Source organism: Cynocephalus volans, chromosome 1, assembly GCF_027409185.1.
Source record: "Cynocephalus volans isolate mCynVol1 chromosome 1, mCynVol1.pri, whole genome shotgun sequence".
Taxonomy (NCBI): domain Eukaryota; kingdom Metazoa; phylum Chordata; class Mammalia; order Dermoptera; family Cynocephalidae; genus Cynocephalus; species Cynocephalus volans.
Genome location: NC_084460.1, coordinates 163,527,464 through 163,547,004, shown reverse-complemented (window position 1 = coordinate 163,547,004; position 19,541 = coordinate 163,527,464). Strand labels below are relative to the sequence as shown.

The 19,541-nt window shown below is 33.1% G+C and overlaps 1 protein-coding gene across 3 annotated transcripts in view; it reads right to left on the bottom strand.

Moving 5' to 3' along the window:
* USP25 (ubiquitin specific peptidase 25) overlaps positions 1-19,541 on the bottom strand; it is a 150,406-nt gene that overhangs the window by 70,348 nt on the left and 60,517 nt on the right. For 2 of the 3 annotated variants that reach the window (XM_063088801.1, XM_063088816.1), the window contains exons 6-7: positions 7,778-7,864; positions 110-247 (exon numbers count right to left, since the gene is read on the bottom strand). In XM_063088801.1, coding sequence (XP_062944871.1) covers positions 110-247; positions 7,778-7,864 — 225 coding nt within the window. The remainder of the gene's footprint in view (positions 1-109; positions 248-7,777; positions 7,865-19,541) is intronic. The other variant, XM_063088811.1, reaches the window with a different exon arrangement.

Sequence of the window (19,541 nt, the reverse complement as noted above, 5' to 3'; positions counted from 1 at the left end):
TTTTTAATAGAGCTGAATAAGGCATCTTAAACTGTCATGTATTCTTAGAAAATGTGCTTAAGGATCAATCAAATTAATAAAAAAAGTAAATGGTTAATAAGTAAGCTACCTGTTGTGAGTCATTTGATTTAAAAGCATCCTTAAGAATTTCAACTGCTCTTGATGGATCAACATATTTCCTTTTGGTCCCAACAAGAAGTGCAAATAGATACCTCAGCTCACGCATAAAAGGCAAATTTCGATGTTCCTATTGGAGGAAAAAAAAAAAAAAACTTTAAGTGAAGATTAACAAAATCTTTACTGATAAACACATAATCACTTTAACGGTAACCAAAAATTAAACTAACCAAAATAGAATACGGATGAATGTAGCACTCTATGTCATAGAGAAAGAAGAGTGGTGGTATCAAGCATAAAAACAGCAGAGCTAGGATAGGCTCACAATTTCAGCATAAATGCCACATATTCATAGCAAATCATGTCATTGCCTAGCCAAGAATATCCTCTTCATTCAAGTCTGCTTATTATAATCCTTCCGATTCAGCAAGGCCCAGCTGCTGCTGATGAGAGCAACAATACTAGCCAACATTCAATGAGTGCTCACTTCAAGCCAAGCATTGATCTAACTGCTTTACCCCAATAAACTCATTTAAGCAAAAATCTCTCCTCTTCCATGAAGCCTTTCCAGTCCCCTCCAAGTCAACAATCCTTTCATACTCCACATCTACTGAAATGATTGTCCATCACTAAGCAATGAATCACCAGCTGTTGCTGATGTATAGTGATCCCAATTATTAGACTACTGCCTTGTCTAATGATTAATATTTAATAATTTAATAAATACTTTTATATTATTTAATATTTATTTATAAAGATTACTTATAAAATTATTTTATACTTATTTATTTTATAATAATTTTAGTAGTTATTCTATTCAATATAATTTAATTAATTGATTATAATTTTTACACTTAATTTAATAATTATAGTATTAATCTAATAATTAATCAAGCCAGATCCTAATATGAGATTGAGGACCCTCCTAGTATTCTTGTGAAATCTTACTTTTGTTTTTTTTTGTTTGTTTGTTTCTCAATAAAACTGTAAGTTTCTCAAAAACAAGAACTTCGATATCTCTTCCACAACTTTTTGCTATACAAAGCAGGCAATCAATTCTTACCACGTTGATTAAACCAAACCCTCCAGGAAAAAAAAAAAATCCCATCACTTATAATTTATTTTAAAACAGGAAGGAAACTTTTTCAAAAAGAATGTAATTCACATAATGTAGTGAAATGGCTTAGGACAACCAAATCAGACAAGCAGTTCTTCCACTAATTAGGTCTTACAATAACAATTTTAACAGATAAAGTTTAAATATTCTATTTAAATACGGGAAAACTTCCTTCCAAGTTCACACAGTTGACATTCTCTATATTACAAAATTGTAGGGGGGTGTGTAGGGAGGGGGGGTATACGTATCTTTATATAGTCGCTACCTTGAATAATATAATCCACATAGAAATAGTTGTTCACAGAATACATTAAAAAAAAGAGTCCTAAGAAATAGGTGAAAGGGAATAAAATTGATCCCAAATACTTGTCATTTGATATAAATGCTGTAGACACCATTAAAGCATTCACAAAGTACACAAATTCTGACATAAAAATGCTAATTTATGAAGAACATAGTTTTTATTTAAGTAGAATATATCCCATCATCAATGATAAAGGTTAAATACAAAAATTTTAAATAAGAAACTAATCCATGATCTTTCTCTGGTACTTCCTACTCCCTCATCAACTGCCCTATATAAATAGGTTTTAAAAGAGTTTAAATACTATGAATTTTAACCCACAAAATAATTTCCCAAAATACCCTAATTTCCTGAAATCAATTTCTTCATTTATCACTGCACCTAAGTCAATGCACTTTTTCTGAGATATTCCTTGCCAGGTAATAAGGATGAAAAGTGATAGTTTTTTAAAATTAAGTGAAACTCTGCTGAGAAGCCTATTTGAAAAGTAAAATACTTTACTATAATGAAACATTTTCGTCTTAACCAATTCCTGTGACTAGAAAATCTTTTTGAATTTCAAAAGGCAAACTAAATGATGTTAAGAGCAGCTACTACATTAGGCTAAATTATAAAAATACCACCATATATAGAAACTATTCACATACTACTTCTTTGTCTTTGTTTTTTTAACAGATTTATCAAGGTATAAATGATGTACAAAATATTGTACAATTTTATGAACTTCAAACACGTATGCATCCATGAAAGTATCACCAGTCAAGATAACACAATTAATCATAAACCCCCCAAATTTCTCCATCCCTCAGTCCCCTTCTGTAATCATTCCCAGGCAACCACAGTCACTTTGTATTTTCTAGAAATTTATATAAATTGAATCCTATGCTATGTACTCATTTTAGTTGGATTTCTTGCAATCAGCATAATTATTTTGAGCTTTATCCATATGACTGTGTGCATTAATAATTCATTCCATTTTACTGCTATGTGGTATTCTATTGTATGGATATATCACATTTGTTTAGCCATTGACCTATTCCAGCTCTGTAAATATCGGTGTACATGTCTTTGTGTGGACATATGCTTTAATTTCTCTTGAGTGATAACCTGGAGGGGGATGGATAGGTTGTATGGCTGACACTTCTAAGAAATAACCAAACTGTTTTCCAAAGGCATTATATTATTTTGTATTCCGACTGGCAGCATTATAAACAGAGTTCTAGTCCACATTCAACCTACTAAGATATGGGCTATCTTTTTAAATTTATTTCTTCTAGTGGGTACACAATGGCATCTCTAGTTTTAATCTGCATTTCCCTAATGACGAATATTGTTGAGCATCTTTCTATGTAGTTATTTACCATTTGCATATCTGTTATGGTGAAGTATCTGTTCAAATATTTTTCCCAATACAGGAATAGGTTATTGGTCTCATTATTGACTTGCACAATTTTTACATGCACTCTAGATAAAATTATTTTGTCTGATATTTGTTTCTGTTAATATTTTCTACCAGTCTGTGGCTTCCGTTTTCATTTTTAAAAAATTATTTAATTTTCATGCCAATTCATTGACTTTTTCTTTACTGTCCTATTTAGGAAATCTTTGCTTAAACCTAAGGACACCAAAATTTTCTCTTATGTTTTTGCCAAGAATTTTTATAGTTTTAGATATTTTATAGTCTGTTAAGAATTATTTTACACAGTGTCAGGTAAGGATTAAGGATTATTTTCCTGTATAGGACATCTTCAGTCAAAAAGATTTTTCTTTGCCACTGAATTGTCCTGGAAATTTTGATTAAAATCAATTCACCTCATATGTGTGGGTCTATTTCTGGACTCTATTCTGCTCCACTGAGCTATATGACTAGCTTTTGGCCCATAGCACAGTGTCTTGATTACTGTAGCCTAACAATTAATCCCTACAACATTGGTTTTCTTTGTAAAATTGTTACTGCTATTCTACATTATTTGAATTTCCACATAAATTTTAGAATCAGTTTGCCAATTTCTACGAAAAAGGCTGCTGAAATTATGACTGAGATCACACTAAATCTAGATTAATTTGGGGCCAACTGACATGTTAACAATATTAACAACATTGAATCTCCTAATTCATGAACATGATATATCTCTTCATGTCTTTAATTCCTCTCAACAATATTTTGTAGTTTTCAGTGTACAGGTCTACCATATATATTAATTTCTCCCTAAGTATTCCGCATTTTTTATGATACAGTAATAGAAGTATTTTTTAAATTTAAATTTCCAATTATGTTGCTAGTATTGAGAAATACAAATGATTTCTGTATACATTGTATCGTACAACCTTATTAAACTCACTTCTTGGTTCTAGCATCTTTTTTTGTGGAGTATATAGGATTTTCCACATTGATGAAAAAGTCATATAGACAGTTTTTATTTTTTCCTTTCCAAAATGCATGGTTTTATTTCTTTTTCTTGCCTTATGTCACTGGTTAAGAACTCCAGTCTAATTTTTAATAAAATTGGTTATAGTTGACATCTTGATTGTTCCTGATTTTGGGGGAAAAGAATTCAGTGTTTCACCCTGAAGTATTATATCAGTTGTAGATTTTTTGTAAATGAGCTTTATCAAGATAAGAAAGTTCTTTTTTTAGACCAAGTTTCTGGAAGATTTTACCATATATGGATGTTAGCTTTTGTCAAATTCTTTTTCTTCATCATATGAGATATCATATGATTTTTCCTCTTTAGTCCATTAATATGGTGAATTATTCTGATTCATTTTAGAAGGCTAGGGAAAAAAAAGTGTTTCATTGCTGGATAAACCCCACTTTACTGTGAAGTATTATCCTTTATATATGTTACAGAATTCAATTTGCCAAAAAACTTTTTGCTTCTATACTAATGAGAAATATTGGTTTATAGTTTTCTTTTCTTGAAATATACTTTTCTATTTTTGGTTTCAAGGTACAATGCTGGGTTCACAGAATGAGTTTGGAAGTTTTACCTCTTCTTCAATTTTCTGCAAAAACGTACAGAGGGTTGGTATTATTTCTTCATTAAATGTTTAGTATAATTCACCAGTAAAACTATTTAGCTGTTGAATTTTCTAGTGGGTAGGTTCCACTTTCTTTAATACAATGTAGGGCTACCTCAGGTTATTTATTTCTTCATCAGTAAGCTTCAGTAGTCTGTTGCTTTCAAGATACTTGTCTATTGTTTACAATATTCTACTATTCTCCTTTTATTGTCTATAGAATATGATGTCCCTGTTTTTAATTCCTTCTACTTGTAATTTATGTCTTCCCTTTTTTTTTTCTTTGCTCGGTCTACCTACAAGTCCATCAGTTTTACCAATGCTCTCAAAAAGCAGCTTTTGGTTCCATTAATTTTCTCTATATAATTTTTCTGATATCTAATTAATTGATTTCTACTATTATCTTTATTATTTCCTTCCTTCTGCTTTGAAATTAGTATGCTTTTTTCCCCTCTAATTTCTTGAGGTACAACACAGTGTCATTAACTTGAAACTGTTCTTTTCTAACAGGACGTTTGGCTGATATATATTCCACTAATCACTGCTTTAGACGCATCCCTCTAATTTTCATATGTCATGTTTTCATTTTCATTTGGTTCGGAATGGTTCTTAATCCCTTGGGTTATTTAGAGGTGTATTATTTAGTTTCCAACTATCTGGGGATTTCCTAGATATCTTACTGTCGCTGATTTCTAACTTAATTCCAGTGTACTCAGAAGATAAAAATTGTAGGCTTTAAATTCTTTAAAATATATTGAGACTTATAAATCCAGTCCATGTTACTTCATCATGGCTAAAGGCAGAAATCCTAGAATGCCTCACCTATTTCTAAAATTCAAAATTCCTTCAGGTATTTGCTCCAGGAACACAGTATGGTACTCAAACTCAGACTTTAGATTACTATCCATAAGACCTTAGTTACTTATATGGTAATTTCCACTAAATATTATGAGTTAATGCATCTTTGTTTTCTCAACATTTAATATGTGTTGCCATCAGTCTGTAACATTTTAAGCCAAAAGACTATCTTTGTTGGGGGAGAGGGAATGATTACATTAACAATCTATCATTAAATTTCTAGTAACCTCACAATTCTCCTAGACACTAAAATTACAAATGGTTCAAACAAATATGGGTGTATAAGATTAGTTTCAATTTCTAGAAGCAAGAACCAAGGCTCCCCTAAAATACAAACTGATCTGAAAGGCTCCATCTCTTTTTCTCACTCAGTATGTTTGTAATATTGTGGCAAGCTTTTATTGCTAGCAAAAAATATGCTACTGAGCAGTGCATGCAACTGACATCTCTGTGATTTGATCAGTGATCCCAAGTATATTCTGTGTCTCAACACAGTTTTCAAACTCAGTATAGCAGTAAACATTTCATAAGCTGTATGCAAATTCATTACGAATTAAGTGACAGAATTTATACTGACACCTTTTTTAAAAAACTGTGCCTTTTATCACCTCAACTGAATGCAGCGCCAATCAATGGCTGATAACTACCTATAAATTCCACATTTGCTTCTAACTGTCAAGTTACAGTGTATATTGCAGTCACCATGCCAAATTAAAGAATAACCTCATTTGTAAAACAATCTGATATAAAATTATAGTATCCTTCTAAATTACTGTCCTTTTCACAGTGGAAGTGAAAGATTCTTTTAATTCCCTAACTAGAGATGCTGACCCTTCCACTGCAAAAAACAAACTTCTCTAGAAAGATGCTGAAGATTGGATTACACATTTCACTAACATTCACCAAGCATTCTCATGACCTCACAACTAGCTCTGGTATATATAAAGCATGGATATAATGACTGCTTTCAACATAAAATTGCAAACTACCTTGGTCTTATTCAACATTATGAAAAATTTTTTTTAAAAAGTTATGCCGTAAAACACTAAAATCCAGGAATATAAAAAGTCAAGACACATACTAATACATAACTGGAAATAATAATTCTAAATAATTTCATGTAAGTTATACATATACTTCAACCGAGACAGAAGAAGGAAGAAAAACTGTTGATATTAACAAATTGCAATAAAGGGAGGTAATAGTCCAAAAACTTCCATGTAAAAGCTGCAATCATTGAAGGGATTTTGCTTAATTTCTCTGGAAGTATGAAGGATGTCAGGTGATCTTGGTTCCCTTTTGAAAATGAGTTGTTCATCAGTCTGACACTTTACAGCCCAGAGATTATATCTTAAAAAGTTGGTTAAAAGTCATGTTCCCACTAGCATGCATTATAAATGTTTCATGTGTTCACAGATAAAGTAATCTAAAAAATTAAACACTAAAAGGAAAACATAATTTAAAATTTTATTTTACCAACAAAAGGTCACACAAAGTTGAGCACTTCACTGAAACCTAAAACTATCTTCTTTATCTTTGCAACCAGTCCATTTCAGGGACACAGGTTCTTTATGACATGATCACTCAGGCATATCATCTCCACAACTGAGATTTTTCCATTAAATATGAACTTCTGCATACAAATCAGTCCAATTTTTGTTTTTTAAAAAGATTTTTTATTGTTTAACTAATAATAACTGACATCTAATACTTACTATGTACCAGGCACTTTTAAGCTCTTTACATGTTTTACCTCATTTAATCCTCACAGCAACTCTGTGAAATAATTGCTGTTATTATTTGTAATCTACAGATAAGAAAAGTGAACAGAGGAGATATCAAGTAACTTGTTCTACACTACAGCTAGAACCCAGGCGATCTGGCCCTGGTGTCTGTGCTCTCTGACACTTTATGTTGCTTAGTTAACAATATTAACTTCCAAAATAGACGGTATAGATTTGCAGTGCAAAGACATGAGTGCAATTTGTGAAAGGGCTTCTCTAGACAACCCATTGAAAAAAAATTTTCATTTCCACACACTTTTTCAGAAGACAAATGAGGAAAGACCTTAAACAGCAACTGTAGCCTATAAAGTTTATTAAAATTTGACAATTAAATAATTACTAAAGTGACACAAAAATTGGCATATTACCACATTACTCAGGAGAAGAAAAACTCACATTTATAATAAATTGATGAAGGACAGAAAGTTACTATAGTTATTGAGATTCATGAGCTGACATTCAAATTCTGACACTGTTTCAGATTTGGTTAGACAAATAAAAGCTTCAAAAGCAATCAAAGAAAAGAAAATATAAACAGCATATATAAATTTGCTTAAACATCTTTCATAATTTTACCTTTTGGTTTCGGGGTAAATCTTGAGCATTTGATGGAGGTTTGTAATACAGAACTAATCTTCTAAATTCCAAAAGATTGAATAATGACTGAAAAAGAACAACAATTTAAGATAACCTAAAGGAAAATTCTATTAATAAAACTGTAAAATAACTGGTCTCGGAGACTTATTTTTGACAATTCTACTACTTACACAGAGAACTGTAACTGGCACAAGGAAGGCTATTTTCTCCCTGAGAAAAAGTCAAATTTCCTATATTCTGACATATTATTCTTGATAAAATTAATACTTATTCTACTGCAAACCACAAAATTATACATGAGCAACTAAAAAATTATACTATATTTTATTAAAAACTCTTCTTTTTTATGTTACTATGGGCTTAACGAGCAGTTTCCTCAAAATAAAAGGTACCCACATGCAAAATCTGGAACTTTTTTAGACATGTTATGTTTACTATGAATTAAGTACAAGTATCATTAAGTCCACAAAAACAGAGTACAAACAAATTTATTCACCAAATGTAGGCCATAGAGACTCAAAAAAATTTACATGGTATCTCTATATTCAAGGAAACACACAACCTAGAAAAGAGACAGACATAATTATAACAACAGAAATGTGACTCCAAGACACAGAAATATTGACCAAGCAAGCAGATGAAAGATTCCTATGGCTTCCTGGAGCAGGTTTTTTTAAACTATAGTTTGCAACCCATTAGCATCACTGTGATAATGATGAACATTTGTTAAAACGTGATAAAATACAATGGAAAATATCAAAAATCACACTCAGTAAATTCACCAGAGTACTTTTTGTAAAATTCTCATTGTAGATATTTTACATACATGTGCATGTGTAAAATGTTTTACAATGTAAAATATATTCCAATCTTGGATCACAGTTTATAAAGTCTGAAAATGACTGTATAGAGAGCAATAATGTATTCAATCTTCTATAAGATGAGTTAGCCAACTTGATAGAAGATAAAGGTAGCACCACAGATCAATAGGAAAACAAAGTTTTGATCAATAGTTTGGCACTGGGAAAACTGGCTCACTACATATAAAGAAATAGAGCCTAATATATAGACAAATTGAAGACATAAATATGAAAGGTAAAACAATGAAACTGATAACAAAACTGTACAAAAATATTTTGGTTATCTTGTGATCTGGAAGATTTCTCAAACAACATTAGCACATGAAATAATTCACTAATTTGTTCATTTAAAAAATATTTACGGAGCACCCACTACATGTTAGCCACTAGGAAGATAAACAGCAGAGAATAAAATATATCCAATCTATGCCCTTAAGATTGCAGGTTAAAACAATGAGTAGATGTTATAAATTAGAAAAGATATGAATACAGTGACAGTGGACCAAGATCAGAATCTTCAGAAAAAAGAAATATTTAAAAGCAATAGGGAAAAAGAGTTTTGAAAAAGATAAAGTAGGAATAATAAAGGAATTGGTGAAAAAGTAGAGAAAACAAAGGCTTTCAAATACAGCTTTGTATCAAAATAATTTGTGAATTTGTGGAGCTCTAAGAAATAGGGCTCTCTCACACAGCCTAGAAGATGAAGAAATCACTTTGAAGAGACCTATCCCCACCTTCAGGACCAGCACTGCATGCATGATACAATGAGAGGGGCACTGGACCTGCTGTCTCCGAGTGACTGAAGAGAGTAGGACATTTATATCTGATTTACCCAGAAGTCTGAGTCTTCACAGGGGAATCACATAGGACCTTCCCCAAAGCAAACATCGGCAGTGCTAGGGAGTGGGGGATCATCTACTAGGGGTGCAATGGGGCACAGCATTGGCAGCTGATCTGCCTCTCCATTGGCATGGGTGCCACACAGTGAAGATCAGTCAGTGTGATAGAACTACAGGGGGCACAGACTGTGGGAAACACTCAGTCCTGAGCCACTCCACACATCACAGTAGTTTTTGTTGAGATCCCACATGACCTAGAAGGGACTAAAAGGCCAACAATTAAAATCCAGTCCATGAAAAAAGTTCTCCCAAGTCTGAGAAACAACAGTAAGGCAGCAATTTAGCTCAGGCATATCATTCAAGTTCCAGTCCCTGCATGAAGTTTTCCCCAATCTGAGAATTAATGGCAGGACAGCAGTGTTTAAGCAGTGGTGGTTGCTGTTAATACATCACAGAACAAGAAAAAAAAAAAAAAACACTGAACAGCGATAAAGTTCTGATATTGAGCAAGAAAGGCCTAACATCACCAAAGAACACCTACAAAACCTGGAAGAATTAGCTGTCTCCTCAGATGCACAGGCATCAAAGTGAAGACACAAAGACTGGGAAAGAACAGAGAAATATAACACCACCAAAGGAAACCAACAAAGCATCAGCAATAGAACCAGAAGAACAGTGGCTATATGAAATGTCTAACAAAGAATTTCTAATAACCCTCTTAATGATGTTCAGAAAGCTGCAAGAAAATACAATTAGAAAATTAAATGATATTTAGAAAAAAATCTATGAGCAGAAGAACAAGAAATTTGACAAAGTAATAAAATCAATTAAAAGTAACAAAAAAATTCTAGAAATAAAAAAATATTATCAGAACTGAAAAACTTGATAAAAAAATACAACAGAAGACTTGATCAAACAGGAGAGAATCAGTGAGCTCAAAGACAGGACAATCAGAGGAGAAAAAAAAGAAAGAAAATGAAACAGAATTGTATCAATTATGGGATACCTTCAAGTGAAATTACATCCACATAATTCATGTACCTGGAGGAAATGAAAAAGAGAACTAGAAAATATATTTAAGGAAGCAATAACTGACAATTTCCCAAGTACGAAGAAAGATGACAGCATCCAGGTACAGGCAACTCAGAAGTCACCAATCAAATACAATCCAAAAAGGAACACCCCAAGGCACAAAATAATAAAGTTATCAAAAAGCAAAGACAAAGAACAAATACTAAAAGTAGAAAGAGAAATGAAACACATAACTCTCAATGGAGCCCCAATAAGGCTTTCAGCAGATTTCTCAGTAGAAAGCATACAGGCCAAAAGAGAGTGGCATCATATATTCAAACTGCTGGAGGAAAAAGACTATCAACCAAGAATTCTGTATCCTGCAAAACTAACCTTCATAATGAAATAGAAATAGTCTTTCCCAGACAAACAAAATCTAAGGAAATTCATCAACACAAGACCTGCCTTAAAAGAAATGTCAAAGGGAATTCTTCAATCTGAAAGAAGCTAAAGTATAACAAGAAAACACTTGAAGGTGCAAAACTCACTGGTAAAGTAAGTAAACAGAAAATCATAGAATACTCCAATGTTGTAATGGTGGTGGATAAACCACTTATATCCTTAGTATGAAGACTAAAGAACAAACCCAATAAGACAATAACGAATAAAACAACCATATAATATTAACAGCTGTAACTTGAAGCAACAAAATTTCAATGAGTGAGGGAAATGACATCAAAGTGTAGAGTTGGCTTTGTTTTTTTTGTTGTTGTTAGCAATCAAAGTCCAGCTGTCATTAGTTTAAAATATTCTGTTATAACTATAACATGTTATTTGTAAACCTCATAGTAACAATAACACAAAATCTACAATAGACATACTAAAAATAAATAGGGAAAAATCAATATACACTACTAGAGAAAATCACTTAATCATAGTGTAATACCAAAAAAAAAAATGAAGAAAGGCTCTACAAAACAACAAGAATAAAAAAAAAATGGCAGTCACAAGTCTCTATACATCAATAATAATTCAATTCCCCAATTAAAAGACACAGAGTGACTCAATGGATTAAAAAACAAGAACCAGCAATATACTGCCTATAAGAAATTCACTTCATCTATAAAGACAGACTGACCAAAAGTGAAGGGATGGAAAAAGATATTCTGTGCAAATGAAAATCAAAAAGGAGCAAATGGGCTTGCCTATTAGCTCAGCTAGTTACAGTGCAGCCTTACAACCCCAAAGTCATGGGTCCAAATCCCTATACTTGCCTTTGCCCCCAGCCCCCAAAAAAGAAAACAAACTAAAAACAAAGAAAAACAAAAAGGAGCAGAATTATCTATATTTACATGAGATAACTTCAAGTCAAGGAAAGCAAAAAAGATAAGGAAGGCCATTATATAATGATAAAGGGATCAATTTAATAAGAAGATAGAACAATTCTAAATACATAGGCACCCAATAAGAGCACTCAGATATATAAAACAAATAGTATTAGATCTAATGGGAAAAATAGACTCCAACACAAAAATGGTGGGGACTTTAAGACCTCACTTTCATCAAAGAACAGATCATCCATACAGAATATTAACCAGGGAACGTCAGAGTCAGTCTCCACTCTAGACCAACTGGACCTAATGGAAGTGTACAGAACATTCCATCCAATATCTGCAAAATACACATTCTTCTCAGTAGCACATGGAACATTCTCTAGAAGAGACCATATGTTAAGCTAAAAACAAGTCTCAACAAATTTTTAAAAACTGAAATCACATCAACTATCTTATCTGACAACATGGAATAAAACTAGAAATCAATTAACAGAGGAGACATTAAAAATTGTTCAAATACATGAAAATTAAACAACTTGTTCTTAAACAACAAATGGATCAAAGAAGAAATCAAAATGGAAGTTAAAAAAAATCCTGGAGACAAATGAAAATGAAAACACAACATATCATAACCTATGAGATACAGCAAAATCAGTTCTAAGAGGCAAGTTTATAGCAATAAATTCCTACATCAGAAAAGACAACAGACTTCAAATAAAAACCTAACATCACAGTTCAAGAAACCAGAAAAACAAGAATGAACCAAACCCAAAATCTGTAGGGAGAAATAATAAAGATCAGAGCAGAAAATAAATTAATTACATGTTAAAAAAAAAAAAAAAAAAACAATAAAAAAGACCAATGAAACAAAGAGTTGGTTTTTTGAGAAGATAAACAAAATTGATAAACCTTTAGCAAGACTAATTTTTTAAAAAAAGAGAGGACTCCAATAAACTCAGAAATAAAAATTCTAGAAGTCATTACAACTGATACCACAGAAATACAAAAAGGATCATAAGAGACTATATGAACAACTATATGCCACTAACAAACTGAAAAACCTAGAATAAATGGATAAATTACTGTACATATACAACTTACCAACAAGGTTGAATCATGAAGAACTAGAAAACCTAAACAGACCAATAATAAGTAATAAGACTGAAACAGAAATGAAAATCTCCCAATAAAGAAAACCCCAGGACCAGAAAGCTTCTCTTCTAAACTCTACCAAACATTTAAAGAAGAACTAATACAAATTCTTTTCAAACTCTTCCAAAAAATTGAACAGGACAGAATACTTCCAAGCTCATTCCATGAGGCCAGCATTACCATCATACCAAAACCAGAAAAAGACACAACAAAAAATGAAGACAGACCAATTTCCCTACTAAAAAAGATGTGAAATCCTCAGCAAAATATGAGCCAACTGAATCTGACAATACATTAATGATCATTCACCATCATCAAGTAGGATTCATCCCAGAGATGCAAGAATGGTTCAGCATACACAAATCAATAAATGTGATACATCACATCAATAGAACAGAAGAAAAAAAAAAAGATCATTTCAATAGACACAGAAAAAGCATTTGATAAGATCCAATACCCCTTCATGATAAAGACACTCAACAAATTAGGTATAGAGAAAATGCACCTCAACAAAATAAATGCCATATATGACAAAATCACAGCTCATATTATACTGAACAGACAAAAGTCAAAGGCTTTTCCTCTAAGACCTGGAACAAGACAAGGATGCCCATTTTCCTACTCTTATTCAAAATAGTACTATAAATTCCAGTGCAATAAAGCAAGAGAAAGCAGTAAAAGGCATCCGAGTTGTAAATGAGGAAATCAAACTATCCCTATTTGCAGATGACATAATCATATCCATAGAAACCCTGAAGACACCACAAAAAATTTACTAGAACTATTAAATGAGTTCAATAAAGTGGCAGGATACAAAATCAACACTCTAAAATCAATAGCATTCCTATATACCAATAACAAAATATCTGAAGAAGAAATCAAGACACTAATTCCATTCACAATAGCAACAAAAAAAATGAAATACCTAGGAATAAAATTAACTGAGGAGGTGAAAAATCTCTATAATGAAAACTATAAAATATTGGTGAAAGAAACTGAAGAAGACACAAATAAATGGAAACATATCCCATGTTCGCAGGTTAAAAGAATGAATATCATCAAAATGTCCATATCATCCAAAACAATCTATAGATTCAACATGATCCCTATCAAAATACCAACAACATTCTTCACAGAAATAGAAAAAACAACCTTAAAATTTGTATGGAGCCACCAATGGATCAGCTAAAGCAATCCTGAACAAAAAGAACAAAGCTAGAGACATCACACTATCCAACTTCAAAATATACTGTAAAGCTATAATAACCAAAACAGCATGGTACTGGCATAAAAACTAACAAATAAATCAATGGAACAGAACAGGAAGTCCAGAAATAAATCCATGCATTTACAGCCAACTGAATTTCAACAAAGGCACCAAAATATACACTGGTGAAAGGACAGCCTCTTCAAAAACTGGTGCTGCGAAAACTGATATCCACATTCAGAAGATTGAAACTAGACCCCTATCTCTCACCCTAGACAAAAATCAACTCAAAATGGATTAAGGATCTAAATTTAATACCCGACTGTATGAAACCACTAGAAGAAAACATAGGAAAAATGTGACATGAAATGGGAGTTGGCAACGCTATTCTGGACAGGACTACAAAGGCACAAGCAATTAAAGCAAAATTAGACAAATGGGACTATATCAAACTAAAAGGCTTCTGTACAACCAAGGACACAATAAAGTGAAAAGACAACCAACACAATGGGAGAAAGTGTTTGCCAACTACATATCACACAAGGGACTAATATCCAGAATATATGAGGAACTCAAACAACTCGACAGCAAAAAAAACAAATAACCCAATGAAAAAATGGGCAAAAGACCTGAACAGACATTTTTCAAAAGAAGACATACAAATGGTTACCAGGCACATGAATAAATTCTCAACATCACTAATCATCAGGGAAATGCAAATTAAAATCACAATGAGATATCATCTCACTCCACTTAGAATGGCTCTTATCAAAAGTAACAGGGCTGGCTGATTAGTTCAGTAGGGTAGAGCAGTGTGCTGATAACAACCAAACTCTAGGATTCAATTCTTGTACTGGCCAGCCACAAAAAAGAAGTTGGGGTGGGGGAGGGGGACAGAAAACAACAAATGCTGGTGAGAATGCAGAGAAAAGGGAACTTTAATACATTGTTGGAGGAAACATAAATTAATACAGCCATTATGAAAAACAGTATGAAGCTTCCTTAATAAACTAAAACTATAACTACCTATGACCCAGCAATCCTACTACTGGGTATATACCCAAAGGAAATGAAACGAATGTATTAAGGAGACATCAGCACTCCCATGTTCACTGCAAAACTATTCACAACAGCCACGTGATGAAATCAACCTAAATGCCCATCAATGGATGAGTGGATTAAAAAAACTGTGGTATATATACATACCAGAATATTATTCAGCTATTAGAGGGAAAAAAAAAAAAAAAAGAAATCTTGTCATTTGCAGCAACATGGATGGAACTAGAGACCACCATGTTAACTTTAGTAAGCCAGGCACAGAAAGACAAATACTGCACTCATATGTGGAATCTAAAAAAAGTGGTTCTCATAGAAGTACACAGTAGAATAATGGTTACTAGAGGCCAGAAATGGGAGTGGGGTGTGGGGGGTGAGGGGAAATGGTGGATTAATGGGTACAAAACTACAGGTGGACAGCAAGAACAGGTGTTCTAGGCTGACTAGAGCTAATAATACTATATTGTATATATCTAAATAGCTAAGAAAAGAAGATCTTGACCATTGTCATAACAACAAAAAAAAGGGTAAATGTTCAAGAGGTGGGTGGATATGCTATCTACTCTTAGTGAATCATTGTATAATATATGCATAAATTGAAACAACACACTGTACCCCACATATATGTGCAATTAAATTAAAAACAAAATAGGAGCCTCTCAAGAAAGATGTAAAGTAACAGTAAAGATTCTGTTGTACATCAAAGAATCACTGGCAAATTTCAAGAAAGAAAAGAGTAGCAATACCATCAAAGGCTGTCACATTCCAATAAGGTAAGGGCAGAAGATAAACTCTGAATTTGGCAATTAGTGAGTCACATTTTCAGAAGAGTGGCAGAGGAAGAATAGCTGCAATAAATACTGGAGAAATAAGGGAGACAAAGTATGAACTACTCCTGAGGAATTCAAAAAGTAAAGAGGGTATTGGTAAATTAGGAGAATCCCAATCCCATTTATATGCTTTGAGCTCCTACTGGGAAAGACATTTTTTTGTTCTTGAACACTGTTAGAATTTCCTTTGGTGTAGGTCTACTGCACAGCTTCTGCTTGATTGAAAATTGTTTTTACTTCATTTTTGAAGATTCTTGCTAGGTATAGAATTCTAGATGGCCAGGGTTTTTTACCCAGCACTTTAAAGGTATCATTTTTATTAAGTCAGCTGTTAGTCTTATTTAAGTTCCTTCATCCGAGTTATATGATTTTCTCTTTGTCTACAGTTTTTTTCTGTTTTAATATAATGTACATGGTACAGTATTCTTTATGTTTATACTACCTGACTCCTATTGCTTCCTGAATCTATGGCTTGTTCTCTTTCAAGTTTGGAATATTCTCAGTCATCATCTCTTCAAATACTGCTTTTGCCCTATTCCCTTTTACTCTCCCTCTAGAACTACACCAAATACACCATTAGTACTATTCACCATGTCCAAAGTATCCCTTATATGTTCTTATCGTTATTTCTTGGCTCTCGTCTAAAAATACTCCTCAGACCAATTGTCCAGTTGACAAATTCTCTCTTCTTTTGTGTCTAATGTGCTGCTCAATTCATCCACTGATTTCTTAATTTCATTTATTGTTTGTTTCCATCATAAAATTTAGATTTTGTCCTTTACAGTTTTAAGTTTTCTGTCAAAATTCTCAATTTTCCTTCTAATTCCTTCAGTACATTAATTATAGTTGTTATGACAAACAAATTAATTTTCTGGTTTCCCTAGGGGTATATTTCTATTGTCCATTTTTTTTTCTTTTCATTTTCAGAAACATTTTATTTTCTGGTATGACTGATTTGAGTGCTAGACACTGTATATGAAAAATTGGAAAAATTCAATGTTCTAGATAATATTATCTTCTAACAGGGAATTCACATTTGCTTCTGCTAGGAAGCTAGACTGGGGCCACTTGCAATCTCAGATAACCTTAATCCAATCAATTCTGAGCTGATCAGAAGCTGTGTGATTCAGAAACTAGGAAGCTTGGGCTGGCCAGTTCAGTTGGTTAAAGTGCAGCCTTATGACACCAAGGTCACGGGTTTGGATCTCCGTACTGGCCAGCCACCAAAAATAAGAAGAAAGAAAGAAAAAGAAACTAGGAAGACTGGCCTACTTTCAGTTCTTAGTTAATCCTAGGTTCTAATCCTTCAGAATTCTAACTGAAAATCTGTGGTATTTACTAGGGCTCCAAGTCTGTGAAATATTTTGCTTAGCCACTCAGCGGCTATTTCTGGAAATGCCTCAAGGATAAAAATCAGCCCAAAATGTTAAGCTTACTCTTCGAACATTCCTATTTCTGAGAGCTGAGCCTTAAAACTCCTCACTGCCTTGGGATCCTGCAATGCCTTCAAGAAGACGGTTTTATTTTTGTTTTATTTTAGAGTCCAGCAAAATAGGACCAGGCAGATGGCCTAAAACAACTTCATCTGCCATTACCCAAAGTGGAACTCAAGACCATGGATAATTACAACAAATCATACAAAGTAATTTTTTCAAGTCCCAAATACCCTATATGCTACACCAAAGTCATAATAGGATTGATCAAAATATTCCTTCAAAAGGGACAGAAAACGATAATTTTCACTTTTACTGCTTATTGTGTTTGTGATTGATTGACATTGAAAACAGGCACCCTTTCATTCAGTCCAATGTTAATATGTGAATTTTGAAGAGCACTTACTAAAATGGAGTTTGGCTAGATTCTTGTTAATAACAAAGAGCTAATGGGGGATTACAATTCAAACAATTTGTGGAAAACAAAAAGAGTGAAGACAGAATCAAGAGAGCAAAGGGAGATATAAACTGTCTATAATGGAAGATACTGAGAAGCATGATAAATTCTCCTTGGCATATTAAGAAAAAAAAGGAATGTATCACTTGTGTTTCAAGGTGAGGTTGGACCTGAACACACATGTCATTACTGAAAGCTGAACATCTATGTACAGAGCAATTAAATCCCTATGTCTTTGCTAGACTCATGACATTCAGATAACTATTTCCCCTCTGTGACACAGAAAATTTAGTCTTTGGAGACAACTGAAGTTAACTGACTCAGGTTCAGAAAAGTCACCCAATGTGTTTTTCAGGATAGAGAGTGCGAGACAAGATTCAGGGCTGCAAATAGGATGATTAAGTGAAAACCTGTAAACTGACACCTACATCAATCAATCCCCTTTATCTAACCTACTTTTGGAAAGCCAGGAACCATGCTTAAACCCCAAAGAATAAGAATCCAGCCTGAATTTGAACCAGAAATCTTCTGTGGAAGAAGGCTCCAAGAAAAAAATGGAGCTAATACATTTGAGCCTATAGAATGTATAAATACGACCATAACATACATGTTAAAGGGTTTGGAAAATAGTAATAGGTATAGAAATAGAAAAAAAGGTGACAATTGACAACTCCAGGAAAACAAATTACAGAGGGGTAGACCTAGTGAATCACTGTAATATTTACAAAGTTATAGAAAATGTAAATACTGACTACAGACCATTTTTAACTAGTGATAAAACAATGTTGAAAGATGGAAAAAAAGGCAATTCTAGGTAGGTGAAATTAAAAAGCTAACTCCTCACATAACTTGGCAGAAAGATACGTCATTGAGAAAAATGAAGATAAAAAACAGACTGGTTGTAGTTGCCTTTAAGAAGCAAGACTACAAAGCAGGCAGGTTTGGGGCAGAGAGGACTACTGCTCTGCACTATAAGCTTTTTAGTGCCATGGGGTTTTCAGTTTTTTCTTTGAATTGTGGACTTTTTTCTTTGGCAAAAATTAAACAAAGAGATATGAGAAAGTAATGTGAATAAACATTTTAAATGATATCCTGAAATGTTCTGAATGTTTACAGCATTTTTCCAATATTCCTACTTAATACTTTAGATATTCCATACATCATTAGAGGGATAAGAAGCATCTTAAGTCTTAAGTTACACCATACATCTATACACTCCTTTTTTGGTTCATTCATCCACTCATTCAACAATTATTTAATGTGCTACTCCAATGTGCCAGATACTGATATAGAACAGTAAACCAGATGTATGTGCTATCTGTCCTCAGGATGCTTGTAATTTACACAACCTGGAGTTCCGTGATTTATGAGTAAGGTGACCATACACTTTATCATCCAACCTACAATCCTTTTGAATACAAAAAAGGGCTTTTAAGGGCCAGCCCATGGCTCACTTGGAGAGTGTGATGTTGACAACACCAAGGCCACGGGTTTGGATCCCTATATAGGAATGGCGGGTTAGCTTACTTAGGAGAGCATGGTGCTGACAACACCAAGTCAAGGG